General features: G+C 46.1%; 1 protein-coding gene across 2 annotated transcripts in view; it reads right to left on the bottom strand.

The window, feature by feature from the left end:
* Positions 1–274: 274 nt before the first annotated feature.
* Positions 275–17,949, bottom strand: part of CEP43 (centrosomal protein 43) — a gene marked incomplete at both ends in the record, with an annotated part of 33,246 nt that continues 15,571 nt past the window's right edge. For both annotated transcript variants that reach the window (XM_080700475.1, XM_080700476.1), the window contains 6 exons: positions 275–349; positions 1,949–2,045; positions 2,882–2,921; positions 7,308–7,376; positions 9,316–9,428; positions 11,209–11,435. In XM_080700475.1, the coding sequence (XP_080556601.1) occupies positions 275–349; positions 1,949–2,045; positions 2,882–2,921; positions 7,308–7,376; positions 9,316–9,428; positions 11,209–11,435 (621 nt within the window). The remainder of the gene's footprint in view (positions 350–1,948; positions 2,046–2,881; positions 2,922–7,307; positions 7,377–9,315; positions 9,429–11,208; positions 11,436–17,949) is intronic.

The following is a 17,949-nucleotide window of genomic DNA, read 5'->3' as shown; positions in this document are numbered from 1 at the left end:
TTCCCTCCTTGAAGTAAACTTGAGTGTAGACCACCAATTACCACAGAGAAATGTAGCGCTAAACCAAATTAAGGACATTAACTCTTCCATACATGGGCTTATATAGAAGCATTTTGTTTAGTCAAATGAAAAAGTTTTAAAAAATATCTGCAGTCTTTTTGAAATGCAAGGCACCAATAGGAAACAGACATTCCAGCAAAGAGTGATTGTCTGGAAAAAAAAAATGGAGCTGATCAGTCCTTTGTCCTTTGTCAATCAGAATGCCTCCTCTTCTCTACGCAACATCTTCCAGATAATCTGCAACATCACTGAGCTGGGAAACAGTTAGGTCTTGTGTGAGGTCATCAAGCTGTGTTGTTCAAAAGAATAAAAGCAATTAGTGTTTGCATGCAAGTAAGGCCTTAGATAATTAAAAAATATTTTGATGTAACTGAAACACTTTATAACTGCTTCATATTGAAAACCCATAAATAGGGAGTAAAACCGAAGCGTCGACAAGTGATTTCCCTAAATTCTTCTGACTTACAAATCAAGACAGCCTTCTAAGTTCAATGCTTTATACTTAGACAAGTATGTCTTAAGTAAAATTTAGAATCAACTATATTAGAATCAAATATTTTAAGTGAAATTAGAAATAACTTCCTAGACATTATTCTAATTTAATCTAAGAAATGAGAATTCATAGAAAACTTTATAAAACATCTTTACTTGGGCACAGCCTCAATGTGTGATTCTGTTCACAGTAAATGCCTTTATGAACTGCTAACTCTCTAAAACCATAATTTGGCAACATTAAATATTGCTGGAATTCACTAAAATGTGCAATAGTCTCAATTGAAAACTATTACATCCTGTGCTTTTTATATGATAGTTGATAACATCAAACTTAAGGCACAGCAGGAATCCTCTCATGGTGTGTCAACTAGAAGCAGAGCCTGGCCGAAGCTGCTGAGGACCGATGGACACACAAGATGGCCTCAGTCTGAGAGTCAGGTCTCGTGTCCACCAGCGTTGGAGGAATAAGTGATCGCTGTTTCTGTTTATCCATAAGCCAGAACATTAGCATCTATTGGCCACAATATACATGTTTCATATCTATAAGCCTCTTACGCTGGTCACAGAGAAAGAAAATAGATATGTAAACAAAATGATGACTGAAAAAATATCTTTTAAAAGAGTCAAGACTCAGGCACCACAGTACAGAGAACAGAGCAGGACAGTACCCCTGAGGGCCGGGGGAGGAGAGGCCCAGGCCTTCTCAGCCTCAACTAGACCCACCTTAACACAGGGACACTTCAGGGCTGGGCCATGGGACAGAGCCACTCCCTCCCCAGCCCGCCCCTGCATATGTATCATCTATAGCTGTTTTCTCCACAGTGCTAAAATGGGTAGCTAACAACACAAATATATGATCTGAAAAATCTAAAATACTTACAATGTGGCCTTGTAGGGAAAATGTACACAGACCCCGAATCAGATACTACATAGAACAGACGCGCCTTTCAGAAATGACACAGTTCTCTCTTGAGATTCTGTGGGATGTACTCTTATCTGACCCCTTCACATTCTCTCATCTTGGCATTAAATATATTAGGAATAAAACCCTTTAAATCCGCTTCTCCCTCCCCCTTGATCCAAACATAGTACTTGGCATAAAACTGTTACAAAGAAAACTATTAGGAAAGCACCACTTGAAGGCCTTTATGGGTGAAGGTAACCTTCAGAACAACCCATTAGGTAGGTATTACTACCTTCATGTCATGGATAAAGATGCCAAGATGAAAAGTTAAAGCATGTGGACAGCCTTCACAGACCTGGGCAAGGCAGATCTGTCACAAGTGCCTATCAATTTTCAACTGTTTTTTAAATTAGTATAAAATTCTGAAGCTTTAGAGTATATCAACAAAAGGACAGAAACGGCACTCTATGGAAACATGTAACACCGTACTTTATCACTGGTATTGATGTCATCCACTCCCACAGAAAGGTCTTCTTCAATCTCTTCACCAATACTTAGCTCACTTTTTTCTGAGCGATGGCTGGCACTATTGCAAGAGAGGGAAAAAAAATAAAAACTCTGAAAAGAATAATGACCATTTCTCAAATTTTCAGATACTCATTTTAATCCTTTAAGCAAAATGTCATGTTAAGTATCATCAATTTCAATACATGTCATCTCACTTGACCCAACAGCAGTGTCAATAAAGATGATTTGGAAGATGAGAAGACTAAGGCTCAAAGGTGCTTGAACATTCTGGCAAGAAAGAAAAACCTAGATTCCTAAAGTTTCATCTGTTACATCATACTACCTCTCACAACAACTATATAAGAAACGATTGTGCTAAAAATGAAATATAAAGTCCAACTGCAATAAAAAGGGTCAAATAAAACTCTCAGGCATCTAACTTAAAATTTCTAATCATATCCACAACAAACATTACTTCCACGTTATTAGGCAGCTTGAAGATTATTTTCATGTTTTTAAAAGTTACCTGACATAGATATTAACAAATATGAGCTGAATTTAAAAAATAATTGAACAGAGATCTTTTCCATTGAAAGCAGACAACCCTCACCACAAAGAGGGAAGGAACTGGAAAAGAGCAAACACCGTGTGCGACTGTGCTCCGCCATGGCTCGAGTCAGCTCCTCACGTGACTTCTCCATCGTACTCCTGCCGACTCCTCACATACAGACAGGAGTCCGTATCAACGTAATGTGAAGGCATACTCCAAGACATATCGTTTTGGATTAACTATCTTTTATTCACCTTCAGTCGCCATGAATAAGAGGATCAAAACACCACGATCCCTATGAGTACCCCTTGTCTGCACTCTGAATTTACAGTGTGGTCATACACTTGCCCGACTGTTTTTCTTACCTATTAAAATCATCAACATAGTCATCTTCTTCTCCAGTCCCTGATAAGTTTAAGAAAAAGCATATTAAATTTACATAGAAACGCTTCGTAATTTATCTCTAATTACACACATTTCCTGCAGAAACAGCACATTACTGAAGTATACTGCATTATTGAAAGAGAAGTCCCAAAGAGCAGAAATAACACTTTACCGCACGTCTGATGCACCAAGCACTGCTGGGGTACTGGGGCACCCTCACTGCGAGGGAGCCGCAGCCGGCCCTCACAGGCACTCCCTGGGCTGCCCTTGGCTTGATGGAACTGGGCAGCAGCCAGCCAGCCACCACCAGCTCGCTGCGGTCACCTCGTTAGTGAAGCTTTTCAGCAGCCACGAGGCGTGCAGCAGGGAGCTGGGCCCGGGCTCGGACACCTCGACACCTCGCAGCTCCAGGACCCAGGAGCCACACGCCGCCCGGGGGTTAACAAATGATGTCATGACCATGAAGTGCTCAGTGATCCTGGCCTAGAGCATCCAATGAAAGGCTCCCTCTGATGCTGCCTACAAAGTGCTACACTTGCTCCAGTGGGCCTGAGCTTCTGATGGGTGCATCTAGGACCTCCCTTAGGCTGCCAGGGAGTGTAGACTGAGCTGCCATTCCCACCAGGTCTTCTGAGAACCCGCTGAGGGAGCAGGGTTGGTGGTACAAGAGAGCCGCCTGAGACGTAATGAACGGCCGAGGGAGAAGACGCACAGGAAGTGTGTATGACCACAAGGGGAAGATGCAGATCAGAAGAAAACCTGGCTCAAGAGCAACCTCTCAAAGATGCTGCCGGCCCTGTCCTGAGCTCTTCCAAGAAGGCCGTACTGTTTACACTGCTTGTGAGGCTGGCGGGATTTGAGTTCTGGATGGGCACTTACACAAAGTAACTGTCTTAGAGTATGTGATTAGTCCACTCTTCTATCAGCTAGAGAAGCGACTCCTAGGTCCCTGCAGGTATAGCGCCATCTCTATAAGAAAGACAATGGAAGGCGGTGCAAACCTACGCTCCTGGAGCGCGTGGGGATCCGCGGGAGGCAGCAGCGGCTGGAAGCCGAGGCAGCGGAGGTGCGACTCTGGGGCGAGCGTGTTCCTAGAGGAAAGCCAGCACTGGCACAGCGAGGACTCACTAACCACAGGACAAGAATGCGGAGCGGACCAAGGGGTAGAGGCAGGGTCCTCAATATGCTCGGGCGCTGAAAGGCCACGGAAGCTCCGTGGGCGGGGGCCATAGGGGTGAAGGAGAAGAGGGCAGCAGCACCTCCACCTGCTTTCTCACGGACACTGGCCACTGCGCAAAGAAGTGGAGGTGGTGTCTGCGGTGTCCCATGGAAAAGACAAGAGGATGACTGATGTGGGCGAGGAGACCACCCACGATGAGGAGATCAGAATCCCTGCCACACCACACCCACGTGTGCCCATGCGTGGAGCCCGGACCACCCGTGCTGGGGGGCAGGCCCCAGGTGGCTCTCCTCGACCACAGCTTCCTAGGATCTGGGCCCATGTGGGCTTGCGAGAAAGCAGGCAGGGTCCAACAGGGCACAGAACGTAGACAGAGGAAAACCTCCTCAAACAGTCCCCAAGGGGCCCCTCTGCAGGTGCAGAAGAGGCCACGCCAGGGCAGCAGGACAGCCATGCCTGCGATCTGGACCTGGAACCAGCTTGGTAACCAACGAAAACACGAGATGCTTATGAACAGTGTACCACAGCACACTGGGTTCTGGCCTTCTGGCTACATCAGAGTCAGAGTGAGTGTCTTTAGTAGAGTACATACGGCATTTCTTGAGACCCTGGCAAGGAGTCTCGGATTCCGACAGTCTCCTCCTGACCCCACGGCAGCCTTCCGTCTTAGGCATAGGACACCTGCCGCGACCCAGGCCCCACCCTGATCCTCCATGGCTGGCCTTCTGCAGCAGCTCAGTCTTCCTTGCCTCCACGCCTGCCTCTGACCAACAGTCTGGTTTCGCTCAGCCTATGGCCTAAGAACGGCTTTATAAAGTAATATTAAAACAAAGACTACACAGCAGAGACTACATGCAGCCACCAAGACTAATGTCACTATGACTGGCCTTCACGGAGTTCAGAGGCCCTTGCTTACAACGTGCAGGGTGCTGGGGTCTATGGACACTCCCTCTGTGTGCCTTGGACTAACGTGGGTCTGCTGTCTAAAACAAACCGTGTTCTAAGCTATATTTTTAAATTCTTCCCCGCAGAAATGACCCTTAAAGCCAGGCGTGGTGGGCACGCTTGTAATCCCCGCGCTTGGGAGGCGGAGACAGGAGGATCGTGCGGGTTCAAAGCCAGCCGTGCTGGCTTAAGAGACCCTGTTTCCAAATTTTAAAAAATATATAAAGTAGGTCTGGGAGTATAGCCCAGAGGTAGAAGGGCTTCCAGGAACCCCAGTGCCACCAAAAAAAAAGAAATGACCCTTAATGCCTCAGAAGTAAAACACAGTGGTAAAGGGCTTTTTGACAATATATCAAGTTTCTAAATGCCATAGCTCTTGAGCACATTATTCAACCTATGTTCTTCACCTGTAAAAATGGAGATAATAATGCTGGGTGTGGTGGTGCATGCCTGTAATCCTGCTCTTGGGAGGCTGAAACAGGAGGATTGCACAGGTTTAAACCCAGCCTCAGCTACTGAATGAGGCTCTCAGCAACTTAGTGAGACCCTGTTTCCAAAAAATATAAAATAGGTCTGGGAGTATAGCCTGGAGGTAGAAAGCCTCTGGGTTCCACCCCCCCAGTACAACCACCAAAAAAAAAAAAAAAAAAAAGAGTTCCCTGGTACAGTGTCAGGCACCTATCACTACCATCATTATTCTAGGGTAATCCACTAATATCTAGCACCTAGAATATTGTATGTACATTTAACAAAGAAAAGAAGCCCAAACAGAAAAGATACTTTTAAATAAAACTGTTTATTTCTACTGAACTCTTGTACCTGGCCTAGTGGCAAGCACCTGGCTAGTGAGCTGGTATGTCATCCCTGCACTCAAATTACCCCAAGGCAGGCCATGTGCCAGCAGCGAAAACACCACCTGTCCGCTCACACCGCTCACACCGCTGTCTGAAGCAGAGCCGCTGCCACCCATCAGCGGGCGAGAAGTCCCTGCACTCCCCTCAGACGGAGACTGGGAGCCCACAGCGAAGCATGAACAAGCCCTACCTGTTGGTGCCTGCGGGTGAGCCACAGAGGAACGGCGCCCACTGCAGACACGATCACACGCAACAGGGACTGGCAGAGAGAGGCGCAGGCCCACCTGGCTGGCCCCAGCAACCAGGACCGCCAGCAACTCGCAGTGACCAGGAAGATCTAGTCTTCTGTGCGTGGTTGCCAATAGGCAAAGTCACATAAAAAGGAAACTAACATTCGCCAGGCACTTCCCATGCTAGGCACTGCACTTCTACTTATGCAGGGATACATATTTAAATCCTACTCTTCAAACTGAAGTAGATGTTATTTGTTCCACTTAACAGATGAAGAAATAAGAGGCTTGGCTGGTCCCCCCAGTCAGTGCCACACAGGGATTTTCAGGTGAACCACCCAACTCTACGCTAAGTTCCCTGCCTGCCCCAGGATTCTCCAGGAGAGGAGGGGCATTCTCAGCTGCCCCCATGGGCACACCCGCAGCTGTGAGGGCAAAGGCCCTGCCTGGAAGCTGTGTGCCAGCAGTCCAGGTAGAGTGGTCGTGGATCAGGGAACCTAGCTGCGCCCATCCAGAGAGGACAGGGCCGGCGCGGCGCCCTCCCTTCAGGTCAGCGACGCAGTAGGGCTACCTGAGATGTGCCTGGCACACCTGCCTGTGGCCCCACAGAAGAGAAAACTGGAACAACACGTGCTGCTCTGAGTGATGCTGACACTGGGTCTCTTCCTTCCACAGAAACATACTTACACAGCAGGCGCACCACCAACTACTCCAGATAACAGAACACACCTCAGTTTTCCTTTCACGGCCTGTCTCCTCCATTAGACCAGATCCCCTGCACCTGGGCCCAGAGGACCAGCTCTGCCCAGCCTGAACAGAGCTCTTCTTTCCTCCTTATCCCCTTCCCACTCGGCCATAAGATCATGGCACAGCCTTCCCCAGAGGCCTTCCCTAGAAGCTGGCTGAGCCCACCCCCACCCACAGTGACACTGGCCCTCACACATTAAAACACCTACAGCTTCCTGTTCATTCTCCCCCACCGACGTCTGAAGGCCGCAGGCTAAAGGGTCTGTTCTAGATGCTACTATAGCCATCCCTGGCACGGGGTCAAACCCCAGGCATCGGAAAACCACCAACACCCGGTGAAAGAACAGCATGAAGATATTCAGTGTAGGCTCATGGAGTCACTGCATTTAAGGTTTTATCCTAAGAGGTAACTATCGTAAAGCAATCAACACTAAACCAGAAATCTAGTTACCTAATCCAAGTGATCCAATGTTATCATGGACCAATTTCAGATCCTTCAAAACAGTGCTTCCTCTTTTACCTGGGAACATGAAGAAATATTAGCATTAAAAAAACTTCTAGTATTAAAGAAACATTCTCTAGGCCATGTTAGTTTTTTTTTTTTTTTTTTTTTTTTTGGTGGTACTGGGGTGGAACCCAGGGGCTTTCTACCTCCGGGATATACTCCCAGACTTTTTTTATATTTTATTTGGAAACAGGGTCTCACTAAGTTGCTGAGAGCCTCACTAAGTAGCTGAGGCTGGCTTCAAACCTGTGCGATCCTCCTGTCTCAGCCTCCCAAGCACAGGGATTACAAGCGTGCGCCACCTCCCAAGCACAGGGATTACAAGCGTGCGCCACCACGCCCGGCAATGTTTTTTTTTTTTTTTTTTTTTTCTTTGTGTGTGTGTGTGTGTGTGTTACTAGGAATGGAACCCAGGGCCATTCTACCTCCCAGCCACACCCCAGCCCTATTTATATTCTTTATTTTGAAACAGGGTCTCACTGATTTGCAAAGGGCCTCACTAAGTAGTAGCTGACACTGTCCGAGAACCGCAATCCTCCTGTCTCAGCCTCCCAAATGCTGGGATTACAAGCGTGCGCCACCACGCCTGGCTTATTTTTTTTTTTTTATGACATGGCTTCTTTATGACAGGAGGCTTAAATTCTGCAATAATTTTTCTCAACCATGGGAACTTCCATAAGCAGTCCCTAAAGGTATAAACACGTAGACTATCGATAATTATTTTCTCCAATTCACTTTTCATTTGAATGTCTACACTTTGTTTCAATTCAACCACTACTCCCTCAGCCAGAGATCTCCTCACTAGGATTATTCCTGCAGGCCGCCATTCTCAAGCCAGTGTCAGTGGCATGTCTATGGTGCCCTGGGTCCCTTCTTTGGGGTGGCAAAGACCACGGAGAGAAAGAATGTAGGCTGCCTTACGGACTCATAGCTGGCTTACTAAATGTCCAGAGAAAGAGACCATCTCTTGTGTCGCATAATACAACAGGCTGGGAAGCACTGCAAGCTCCCAGTGACTCCGTGGCGGGAACTTTCTCAAGAGGTGCACTGAGGCTCCTCCACTGCCAGCTAATTGCCGACGAGCCTGACACGGAGGCCACGCACCACACCTCTGCACCCGTGCTTTGCACACTCCTGCACTGCCCATGTGTGAAGGCAGGGAGGAGGCAAGTACAGTGCAGCCTGGCGATGCTATCTTGCTAGCGACCTCTATCCCTGCTACCTCTGAAAAGACTAGTCAGCTCAGGGCCCTGTACACAGAATGTTTTCGTTAACATTCTAATGATTACTAGGTTACCACAAGACAAACTTTAAAAAATTAATTTAAATCTGACTAAAGTCATCTTAAATGTCCAACAAGAAAGAAGACTTAAAAATTACAGACGTTCCTTGATTTACAATGGGCTCCGTCCAATAAACCCATCCTAGGTTGAAAATGCCATAACTCAACCCACACTTACTATACCCAACCTGCCAACATGAGGGCTTACACCACAGTGCCCTGGTCTCGGCTGTTCTCCTGTGACCCTGGGCTGCCTGGGAACTGCAGACGGCTGGCACTGCCCAGCGCCACAGAGAAGGGGCATGCACATTGCTGGACAGGGAAAAGATCAAAGCTCAGAATTCAAAGTATGGTTTCTACCCAGTGCATGTACTTTTGCATAATGTTGAAAAATGGTAAGTCAAGTCATCATATGCCACAGGCAGTTGATATGACCACAGATAATACAAAACATCATCTCCCTGAAAGTCTTCTGATGGCAGAGAGCAAGGCAGAATACAGAGTGAGAGAACCGGACAACATGAAAACAAAAACAGAGCAAATAACAGCAGGAAACATCTAAGTGATAAAATTATGGGTTGTTTTTATAATTTTCCTGAAAAAATATTCACAATAATCATATGCTACTTAAAAACTACCCAGAATATTCCCGCCCCGTGGTCCAGCACTTACTCTGCGAGTCTTTCAGCGAGGGAGCTCCCGCCAGGGAGCTGAGTCCGCTCCGGAGGGGGGGCGCGTCTGAGAGTGAGGCCAGGCTCCCGGCTTGCTTCCTCGGTTCACTTCTCCTGACAGGAAGCAAGGGGCAGTTGAAGGGCAGCCTTACACCCACCACTAAAGTCTTTTATTTTGCCGGTACAACAAAAGCAACTCAAAAAGTATTCTATATGCACAGTGGCTGGAAATAAAGAGCATTCGCCTACAGGTTCCCATCATGACATGCCTGCGAGGCAAGGCAGATGCAGGCCAGTCAGGACGCACGCAGCAAGGCTGTTTATAAAATCAGCTCACCTCCTCTTAGAAGGGCTCCGTATCCTACGAGCTAAGTCGACCTTCTTCAGAGCCTTCACTGACTTTCTTTCAGAGGCCCTGTCTCCCCCACAAATGCTGCCAAGAGAGTCCACTGCTAAGGAAGCACTACCCTCAGAGGCAGTATTGTCTGAGAACCCCAAGCCCTTTCGGTCAGAAGCACGAACCTGGAGTGCAACCCCACAGTCTGTCCTCCCCTTACTTTCTTGTATAATGATTTCAAACCTTCTCCTCTGCAAATGAACTCAGACAAAACTGGACACAGATGCTACTGTCACCTGGACCCCTCCACCCTCTGGGGAAGCCGGCTCCATCTTGGACGTCGTGTCTCTGGGTGCTCCTCCCTCCTCCAGCACTCGCTCTCCTGTTCTCCTGCCTCCAATCCAGTACTCCTCCTCGGCACCCACGTGCGCAGTTACGTTTTCACTATGATCTGTTTCTCGGGCCCATAACCTGTGCCTCCAGCCACCACCTCAATCCTCTGCACCCTTTTCCACTCCTCAATGTAAAGTGGCCGTTTACAGTAATTTCCTCTCGACTCTTGAAGACACTCTGCAAGCTGCCCTCACTCCACACCAACATCACCTGCCAAGGTCACAGCTGGCCCCCACGGATGGCCCCCAGCAGATGCCAGTGCAGCTGCCCCTCCCATGAGGACGAGGGCCCTCCTGGCTCTCTCCAGGGTCTCGAGACAGATGGTGGCCCGAAGGCCTAGCACGGTGACTTACTACATTTGAGGAGGTTGGTGAGGCACACAGTAGGCTGTTGGGTATTTGAATGTGGGCTTAGAGGAATGTTCTGGGTGGAGTTAAAGGAGAGCGTGCTCAGTTGTAGGTGATACTGAAGATGGGAGATGGGAGGAGAGCGCAGGAAAGGTCCTGCAGTGCCTATGGCAAGAACATCCCTCCTCTGTGGCCAGTCCCCCCCCCCCCGCCCCACCATCACACTCTCTTCCTTGCTGTCCTCTGGCTGCTGGGCACCTCTGCCTTCACTGTTTCTTCTCCCCGAAGTTCTGCAGGGCCTACTCCCATGCCCCCTCTGGCTCTCAGCTCAGATGGCACCCTTAAGTGAGGAGCCCTGAGAGAGGCATTCTCTGGTGAGCTGCTGATCACACACACACACACACACACACACACACACACACACACACTCCCTCCCTCTCCCTCTCCCCCCCCCCCCGCCTCTCTCTCGGCCCCTGCCCCACCATCTGAGAGACGTGGGGCCATCTCACGACCTCCCTGGCCGTCCAGGAGACGAGCTTCCTGAGGACAGGAGTCTGCCTCATCTATCACTGCAGCATCTGCCCTTAACCAATCCCTGGCACACTGCGGGCACCATCACAGACCGACAGCGCGCAAGAAGTCAAACCCGGTCTCTTAAAAACCTGAGGTTAGTTTACAACACAACAGGCTTATTGACCAAAATCAGACTTACAGACTCAATCATAGCACTACTAGGACATCATTATTTTTAAATCAAAATTCAAACACTGAGAAATTGTGTATTTAAACCCGTAGCCTGATAATCCAGTCTACTCACCAACCGTAAGTTTTTTCTGGTTTAGGAATGGGATCATCAAAGAAAGGATCTCCGTCCATATCATCTCCATCTGGACAAAGGCCAGCTTTGTCTTTGACGTCTAACGTGGTGTTGCTTAGGAAAGAGCCGCGTTCCGCTTCACGCGCCAGTGAGTGCAGACTGCTTTTGCTTTTGGGTTCCGACACGGAGACACTCGTATCGCTCTGACTGGCCTCACTGTTGGCCTTCTAGAAAGAGGGAGAGAGAGAAAAGATTTCCTTGGTGCGAAAACAAACTATTTTAAATTAAAAAGTCAGGTGAACACAGGTGAATCTGTGTGTGTGCGTGTGTGTGCGTGTGTTGTGGCCGTGCAGTGGCATGAAGTGCAGAGTAAACCCTGAGCTATCACTTCATCCTCAGGCCTCCTGATGCCAACTTCTGAAGAGCAAAAACGTTAAAGGCTTATGCTCACACCGCTCCTGTCTTTCCTGTGCCATCCACTGAGAAACAGCTTTCTCACATATAAACAACATTCCGAAACAAACGTGATATTATTCATTAGAAACAACAGTTTTCCACCCAGAGTCAACACAATCGATATCAAGTGGACAACGCAGCCTCAGACACTCGTTTGTAAGGTAAAGACCGCGCACTTGTTCTAATGATGACCTCAATTCAGACTTCCAGCATAACTAACTTGCACCTCATGCAATGTCCACTAACAGATACGTACATCTTTCTGCATACCTTAAAACAGAAAAAGATTCTGAAGCATCTTACCCATGCCCTGCTGACAGATGCACAATGAGGTTAGCAAAAAGTATCACAGGACAGTTTTTTGCTTACAGTTAGTCCTATCACAGCTTAAGTTTATTCTACCCTTGGTCAGATTTCTTTTTACCCTTAGACAAGTCATTATCAGTAACAAAAACAACAAAAAATAATGCCAGCAGTCACAGCAGGAGCTAACAATTATGAAAAGCACTCAGATGCTTCCCATATGACATCTCATTTCATCTTCAAAAGAAGACCATCGCATGTGTTATCTCTGTGGATTTGAAAATTTTTTAAAAAGACATTTACATAAATTGTCAAAATTCTCCCAATCAAGTATGCGGTTAACTACTCAAAGCCTCATTCCAGAATTTAGCTCTTAACACTTATGTGATTAGGTTGAATCATATGAAACTGTGTTTTGTGTGGATTAAAAATTTCCAAATACTCAGCCTTACGTGTTAAAGAACACAGCACTGTGCAAGACGCCTGCGATGTAGACAACACTCACGCACACAGAGTCTGGAGCAGCTGAGGGTGACTATTAACTGTGCAGCCTTAAGTACTGTCCTAGGCGCGCGCTTCCGCAAGAACTAAACGTGGTTAGGATTCTTAAAGTCCAATTATAACTAGGAGTTGAGACCGAGAGAAGAGCAGCGAAGGAGAGCCAAGCACAGTAACCGCTACGACATGCGCAGGCAGGCTAGCCACAGCACGCAAGGTGCTCTTCCTCCACACAGACAACCGCATTCTGCTGTCTCAAGACAGACCTCTGCGTTTCCATACAAGTTGGAGGCCTTCACTAGTTGGCAGAGACAAGATGTTTACTCTATAAATTTGAGGGCCTTATGAAGACATAGGTATCCCATGTACTATCAATATGAGTAAGTCATGGCTGGGCATGGTGGCACATACTTGTAATCCTAGAATTTGGAAGGCTGAGACAGGAGGATCACGAATAGCCCACAGCCTCAGCTACTTAGTAAGGCCCTTTTGCAACCCAGTGAGACTGTTTCAAAATAAAAAATAAAAAATAAAAAATAGGGTTGAGGGTATGCTCAGAGGTAGAATGACCCTGGGTTCCATCCCTAGTACTGCAAAAAAAAAAAAAAAAAAAGATATTTAGAAAAATAAATATCAAGTTATCATCCTTTTAGACACTATAGGATTGTTTCAAAGGAGCAGAAACTTAAAAGCCTCCAATTTTAACTTAAAAATTTGCTAGCAACTTTCTTAAAGTTCCTCTGGTATTATTAAATACAGAGGGGTATCATGTACTTATATGTTTCTTAATTAGATTCATACTAGTTGCCGTTTCTGACTTATGATAATTTATCTATCTTTGTAAAGGCATTAGAAGTAAATGCCCTGAAGACCTGTGGTACCTAAACACATTTTCAATTAGAGATTGAGAATGAGTCTCTCCTTCACAACACTCCGAGAAGTTCAGGGGGATAACTGGCAAGAAATGTACTCAGACACGAACGCAAAGCAACATCAGGCACAAGGAATGATGACTGCGGCTCCACACCCTCCCTTCCTCGTGAATTCCCACAATCAACATAACGTAAGTCCATGTAATGAACAGCACCCAAACTTAGGAATATTTTTAAACAGATTATTTTAAACATAGTCTATTTATCTACATAGCAAAAACAAGCTATTCTAGAACTACTTTTTTTTTTTTTTTTTTTTGGCAGTACTGGGGATGGAACCCAGGGGCATTCTACTTCCGAGCTACACCTCCAGCTCTATTTTTTATTCTTTACTTTGAAACAGGGTCTCATTGAGTTGCAAAGGGCCTCACTAAGTAGCTGAGGCTGTCCACAAACCCAGATCCTCTGGTCTCAGCTTCCCAAATACTGGGATTACAAGCATGCGCCACCACGCCCAGCTTTAGAACTGCTCTTAAAACCAATTTTTAAACCACGTCATTAGCTTCGAATGATGGTTCATTTACCAAAGGCCATTACCCAACTGGATTATGTATTCCCTGAACTTAATTTCAACTAACTTTTACTATTAGAAAAATCCACACTAATAGGACAAAGACCTTCATCAAAACGTTCCAAAGAGATTAAAACCAAAATGCTGTAAAGATTGTAAGAGCAACTATAATGAAGGAACTTCACATATAGAACCTAGTGTGTGTGTGTGTGTGTGTGTGTGTGTGTGTGTGTGTGTGTTACTGAGGATTGAACCCAGGGGCATGCTACACCTCTGGCTCTTATGTTTTATTTTGAAAGAGGGTCTCACTACGTTGGAGAGGGCCTTGCTAACTGCTGAGACTGGCTGCAAACCCGAGATCTTCCGTCTCAGTCCACCAAGTACTGGGATTAGAGGCTGCACCACGGCCGGCTGCTGACCCTCTTGACAGCCATGTCTTACCTGGATTTTCAATCACCTGCACTTGAATGGCCTGAAGACTCCAGATGCAGCTCAACTGCTACGGCTGCACGTGCTGCTCAGCACCAAGTGCTGTGGCCCCTTAGCATTCAGTCTTTGGACAACCTCAGGAGTAGTTATGGATTGAACTGTGCCCCAGGAGAGCCCTGACTCCCCATACTTCCAAGTGTGGCAGGAGGTGGAAAGAGTGTCCCTGAGGTGCTCTGAGTTAGGATGGCCACAAGGGAATGGGCCCAATCCAGTATGACTGCACCCTTAAAGAAGGGCTAGAGGCGCTGCTCCATAGCAGAATGCACGTCAAGCATGCCCTAGGCCTAGATTCAATCCCAGCGCCCTTCCCTACTCCTCCTCCCCAAAGGGAGAAGAGACACAGATACAGGCCCACCATTGATGAAGGCGGCAGAGACTGGAGTGATTCATCTATAAACCAAAGAAGCCCTAGGCTTTCTCACCAGCCAGAAGCCAGGAGAGGGAGCAGGCCCAGCTGACACCTCCACTACAGGCTGCTAAGCCTCCAGTCTGGGAAACACTGTACTTGTGTTGTTTCAAGCCTCTGTGTACTTTGTTACAGTAGTCCTAGGGAACCAACTTGAAACAACTACTTAAGTCTTGTGTTTTTGTTTTTGTAGGGTTTTTTGTTTTTGTTTTTGTTTTTTTTGCATAAAAGTGAAGGACCCACAGCACACCACTACCAAAGCCATTAAACTTTCTCCATGGAGCTCAAGGCTATTCAGCTTCAAATAAATTAAAGTCTTAGTGTATTTCTAATTTTCCAATAGGATACTTTATAATCAAGAATTCAATTGATTTTAGATTAATAGGAAATCAGCATCAGAAGGAAATTTCACAGTGAAAAACAATACTAATGTGCCAGTGACCAAAACCTTCATCATCATTAAAATGTTTGAAGAACCTGGAAAAAAGAACTTTGCTTTTCCAGAGTAAAGGCTTAGTCTGCATTGTTCATGGGAGGAGAAACATCAGAGTCAAAGGCAGCTTCTGGTTCAGGGCTTATTAATGAAGTATGGAGAGAAGCCTACTACAGTTGTAACAGACATACATGTTCATTTGTCCACCAAGAAAATACTGTAAAATTCTAGAACTCTCAAACATTTAAACCTTTCCTAAAACTCAGCCTTCACAAAGAAGCACTACCCCTACTGTCAGTAAATGACCTAATTCCGATAGACACCTGGCAGACCTGCAATAAGCTTTAAGGAAAACCCAGCCCACAGCCATCCTCAGCCCAGGTCAGCTGACAGTCAGCACGGCCAAGCTGAGTCCAAGAAGCTCCAGAGACCGGGACAGAGAACTAGGCAGGCAAGACAGGAAGCCACCTGCCAGGAACGTCCACCAGCCAACCACCACCCACTTGTCCAGGATGGCGTAGAGGAATGGGTGAATGAAGCAAGGGATTGATACTGCCTGGTTGACGAAGAAAATCTTGAGGTTTTCCCTAACCAAAGACACAAACACACACAACACGCAGCGTGATCACAATCACATTGAATCAATGTAAAGCTGAGCTTACTCTAGACCCATGAAAAGGAACAATGAATTAAAACACCACACTGTAAGAATTTAAAATAAAAAGCACCTCAATACATATTAGTTCTACACCTGAAAACTAAGTATAAAGAGGATGGCCTTCCATATGACATTTAAATCATGATAAGAAGCACCTGATTCTAAACAACAGAAAATAGTACTAAACTCAGCTTTTCCAACTAAATGGTGAACACCTAAGTTAGTAGAGAGCCTACCAAAAGTTTATTGTCACTTTTTTGTATTTATTTTTCCAGACAACTAGGACAATGGTAAAATAAAATAATTCACAATGAAATAAGTTATCACAGATAATACTTTGGAAGTATACCACATATAGCTCCAAATTTCTAACTCACTGAAGAAATGCCTCCCATTTACTATTTACCCTCCTTGAATTCCAAATCTTATGTTCTCTTTGTCTCTGATGATACAAAAACAAGACCTTTTAGTTTAACTCGTTAGCTCACAAACTTACAAATCAGTTTTACAGACACACAACTCTCCAGTGTGTTTCTGGAGTGAGTATGCTCCCTGAAGGGCTGCCGGGGGCATGTGAGCAAGCCGCTGGCACTCGTCCCTTCTGCACCCTGGCTCCCTGGCTCAGGCCCCGGCGCCCTGCTGAGCCTGCTGCTCTTGAGCCCTGGACAGCACACCCCAGCCACAGGCCCGCTCAGGTCTCAAGATGGACAGGTGGCTCTCACAACAGCTTAACTGGGAAATGCCACTCACCTACCATGTGAGCGGTGTCCCCTGGTCTTGGTGGGATAACCTCAACCACCACATGTGACCTGGTCTCTGAATTAACTGAGAATGTTAAGGACGCTGGGAACCTGCTACTTGCACAGCACTGTAGAAAGGCAGAGGAGGAAAAGCTGGGCTTTATCAGTCTACGGCTGGAAACAGGCAATTCTGGGTATAAGAGAATTCTTACGAAGGCAATTCAGAAACAGAGAAGTAGAGGGAAAGAGGTGTGAGAGGGCCTGAGGAAGTAGCCTGGGCTCACTCAGGACACAAGGAAACAAGGAGTCCAACTGACAGCCCGACTTCAGGATGGGGCCACCCAGAACCTTCAACACCACTGCCCAACTGCCCGAGCCAGGGAGACCTGCCCAAGGCACAGTGAAGGCGAGATCCTGGACCTAAGAAGCGGAGGCCTCTAAGCACAGTGAAGACCGTGTTTCCTAATAGGCTCTGCTTTTATGTGTAAACTTATTCAACATGTTTTAACTTCTTTAAAAGCTATGACACCAGTAGAATATAAAATATCATTATAAAATTTTCTTTTAACTTTCAAAGAAGCTTATTAAAAAGAACCTAACAGCTATTAACACAGTTTTATGCTCTTGGTTATCTTTACAGTAGTTTTCTCTCTCCAGTAGACTGATGCCTAAAAAAGTCTGTGTTAAGGATGCCACAGCATTAATACAATGAGGTTATTCACTGTGGAAGTGTTTCAAAAATTCTTGCTAGCTAACATGATACCTTCTCACTTAATAATGCATAAATAATGGTGTGAAAAAGGAAATATAATAAAATTTACCTTTGAAATCACTGGAACTAAAGCCAGTTTATACAGCAAATACAATTTTATTAAAGTTGGAAGTTTTCAGCTTAGTGGAAAATCTATACATAAGATTCAATAAAGGACTAATAAACCTCACATAACTAAAAATTAAATCATTTTGTCTTATTCTAAATAGAAAAAAAAAACCCTGTGCTGATTCTGTTTCCAAGATCTCTCCTGGTCACATTCATAAGCAGGCAATCTCCTGGCTTAGTCAGCTCCTGTGGGCGCGCAGCCGAGCCACAGTGCGGCCCACCCTGTGAAGGCCCGACAGACAAGAGGTCAGCGGAGGAAAGCATCTGAAGACCAGGACACGGTGCAAACGTCCTGCAGGGAGCCGGGTGGCCTTCAACTTAGCCACTGAAGAGTGCCCAAGAAGTAACATGACACTCTCTTTTCTTCAGATAAAAATCGTAATGCAATAATAATACATATGTGATCATTCACTCAATAAAAAATAAATATTCCCA

This window comes from Muscardinus avellanarius (assembly GCF_963383645.1).
Source record: "Muscardinus avellanarius genome assembly, chromosome: 8".
In the NCBI taxonomy this organism is placed as follows: domain Eukaryota; kingdom Metazoa; phylum Chordata; class Mammalia; order Rodentia; family Gliridae; genus Muscardinus; species Muscardinus avellanarius.
This window is presented reverse-complemented; position numbering and strand designations above follow the sequence as displayed.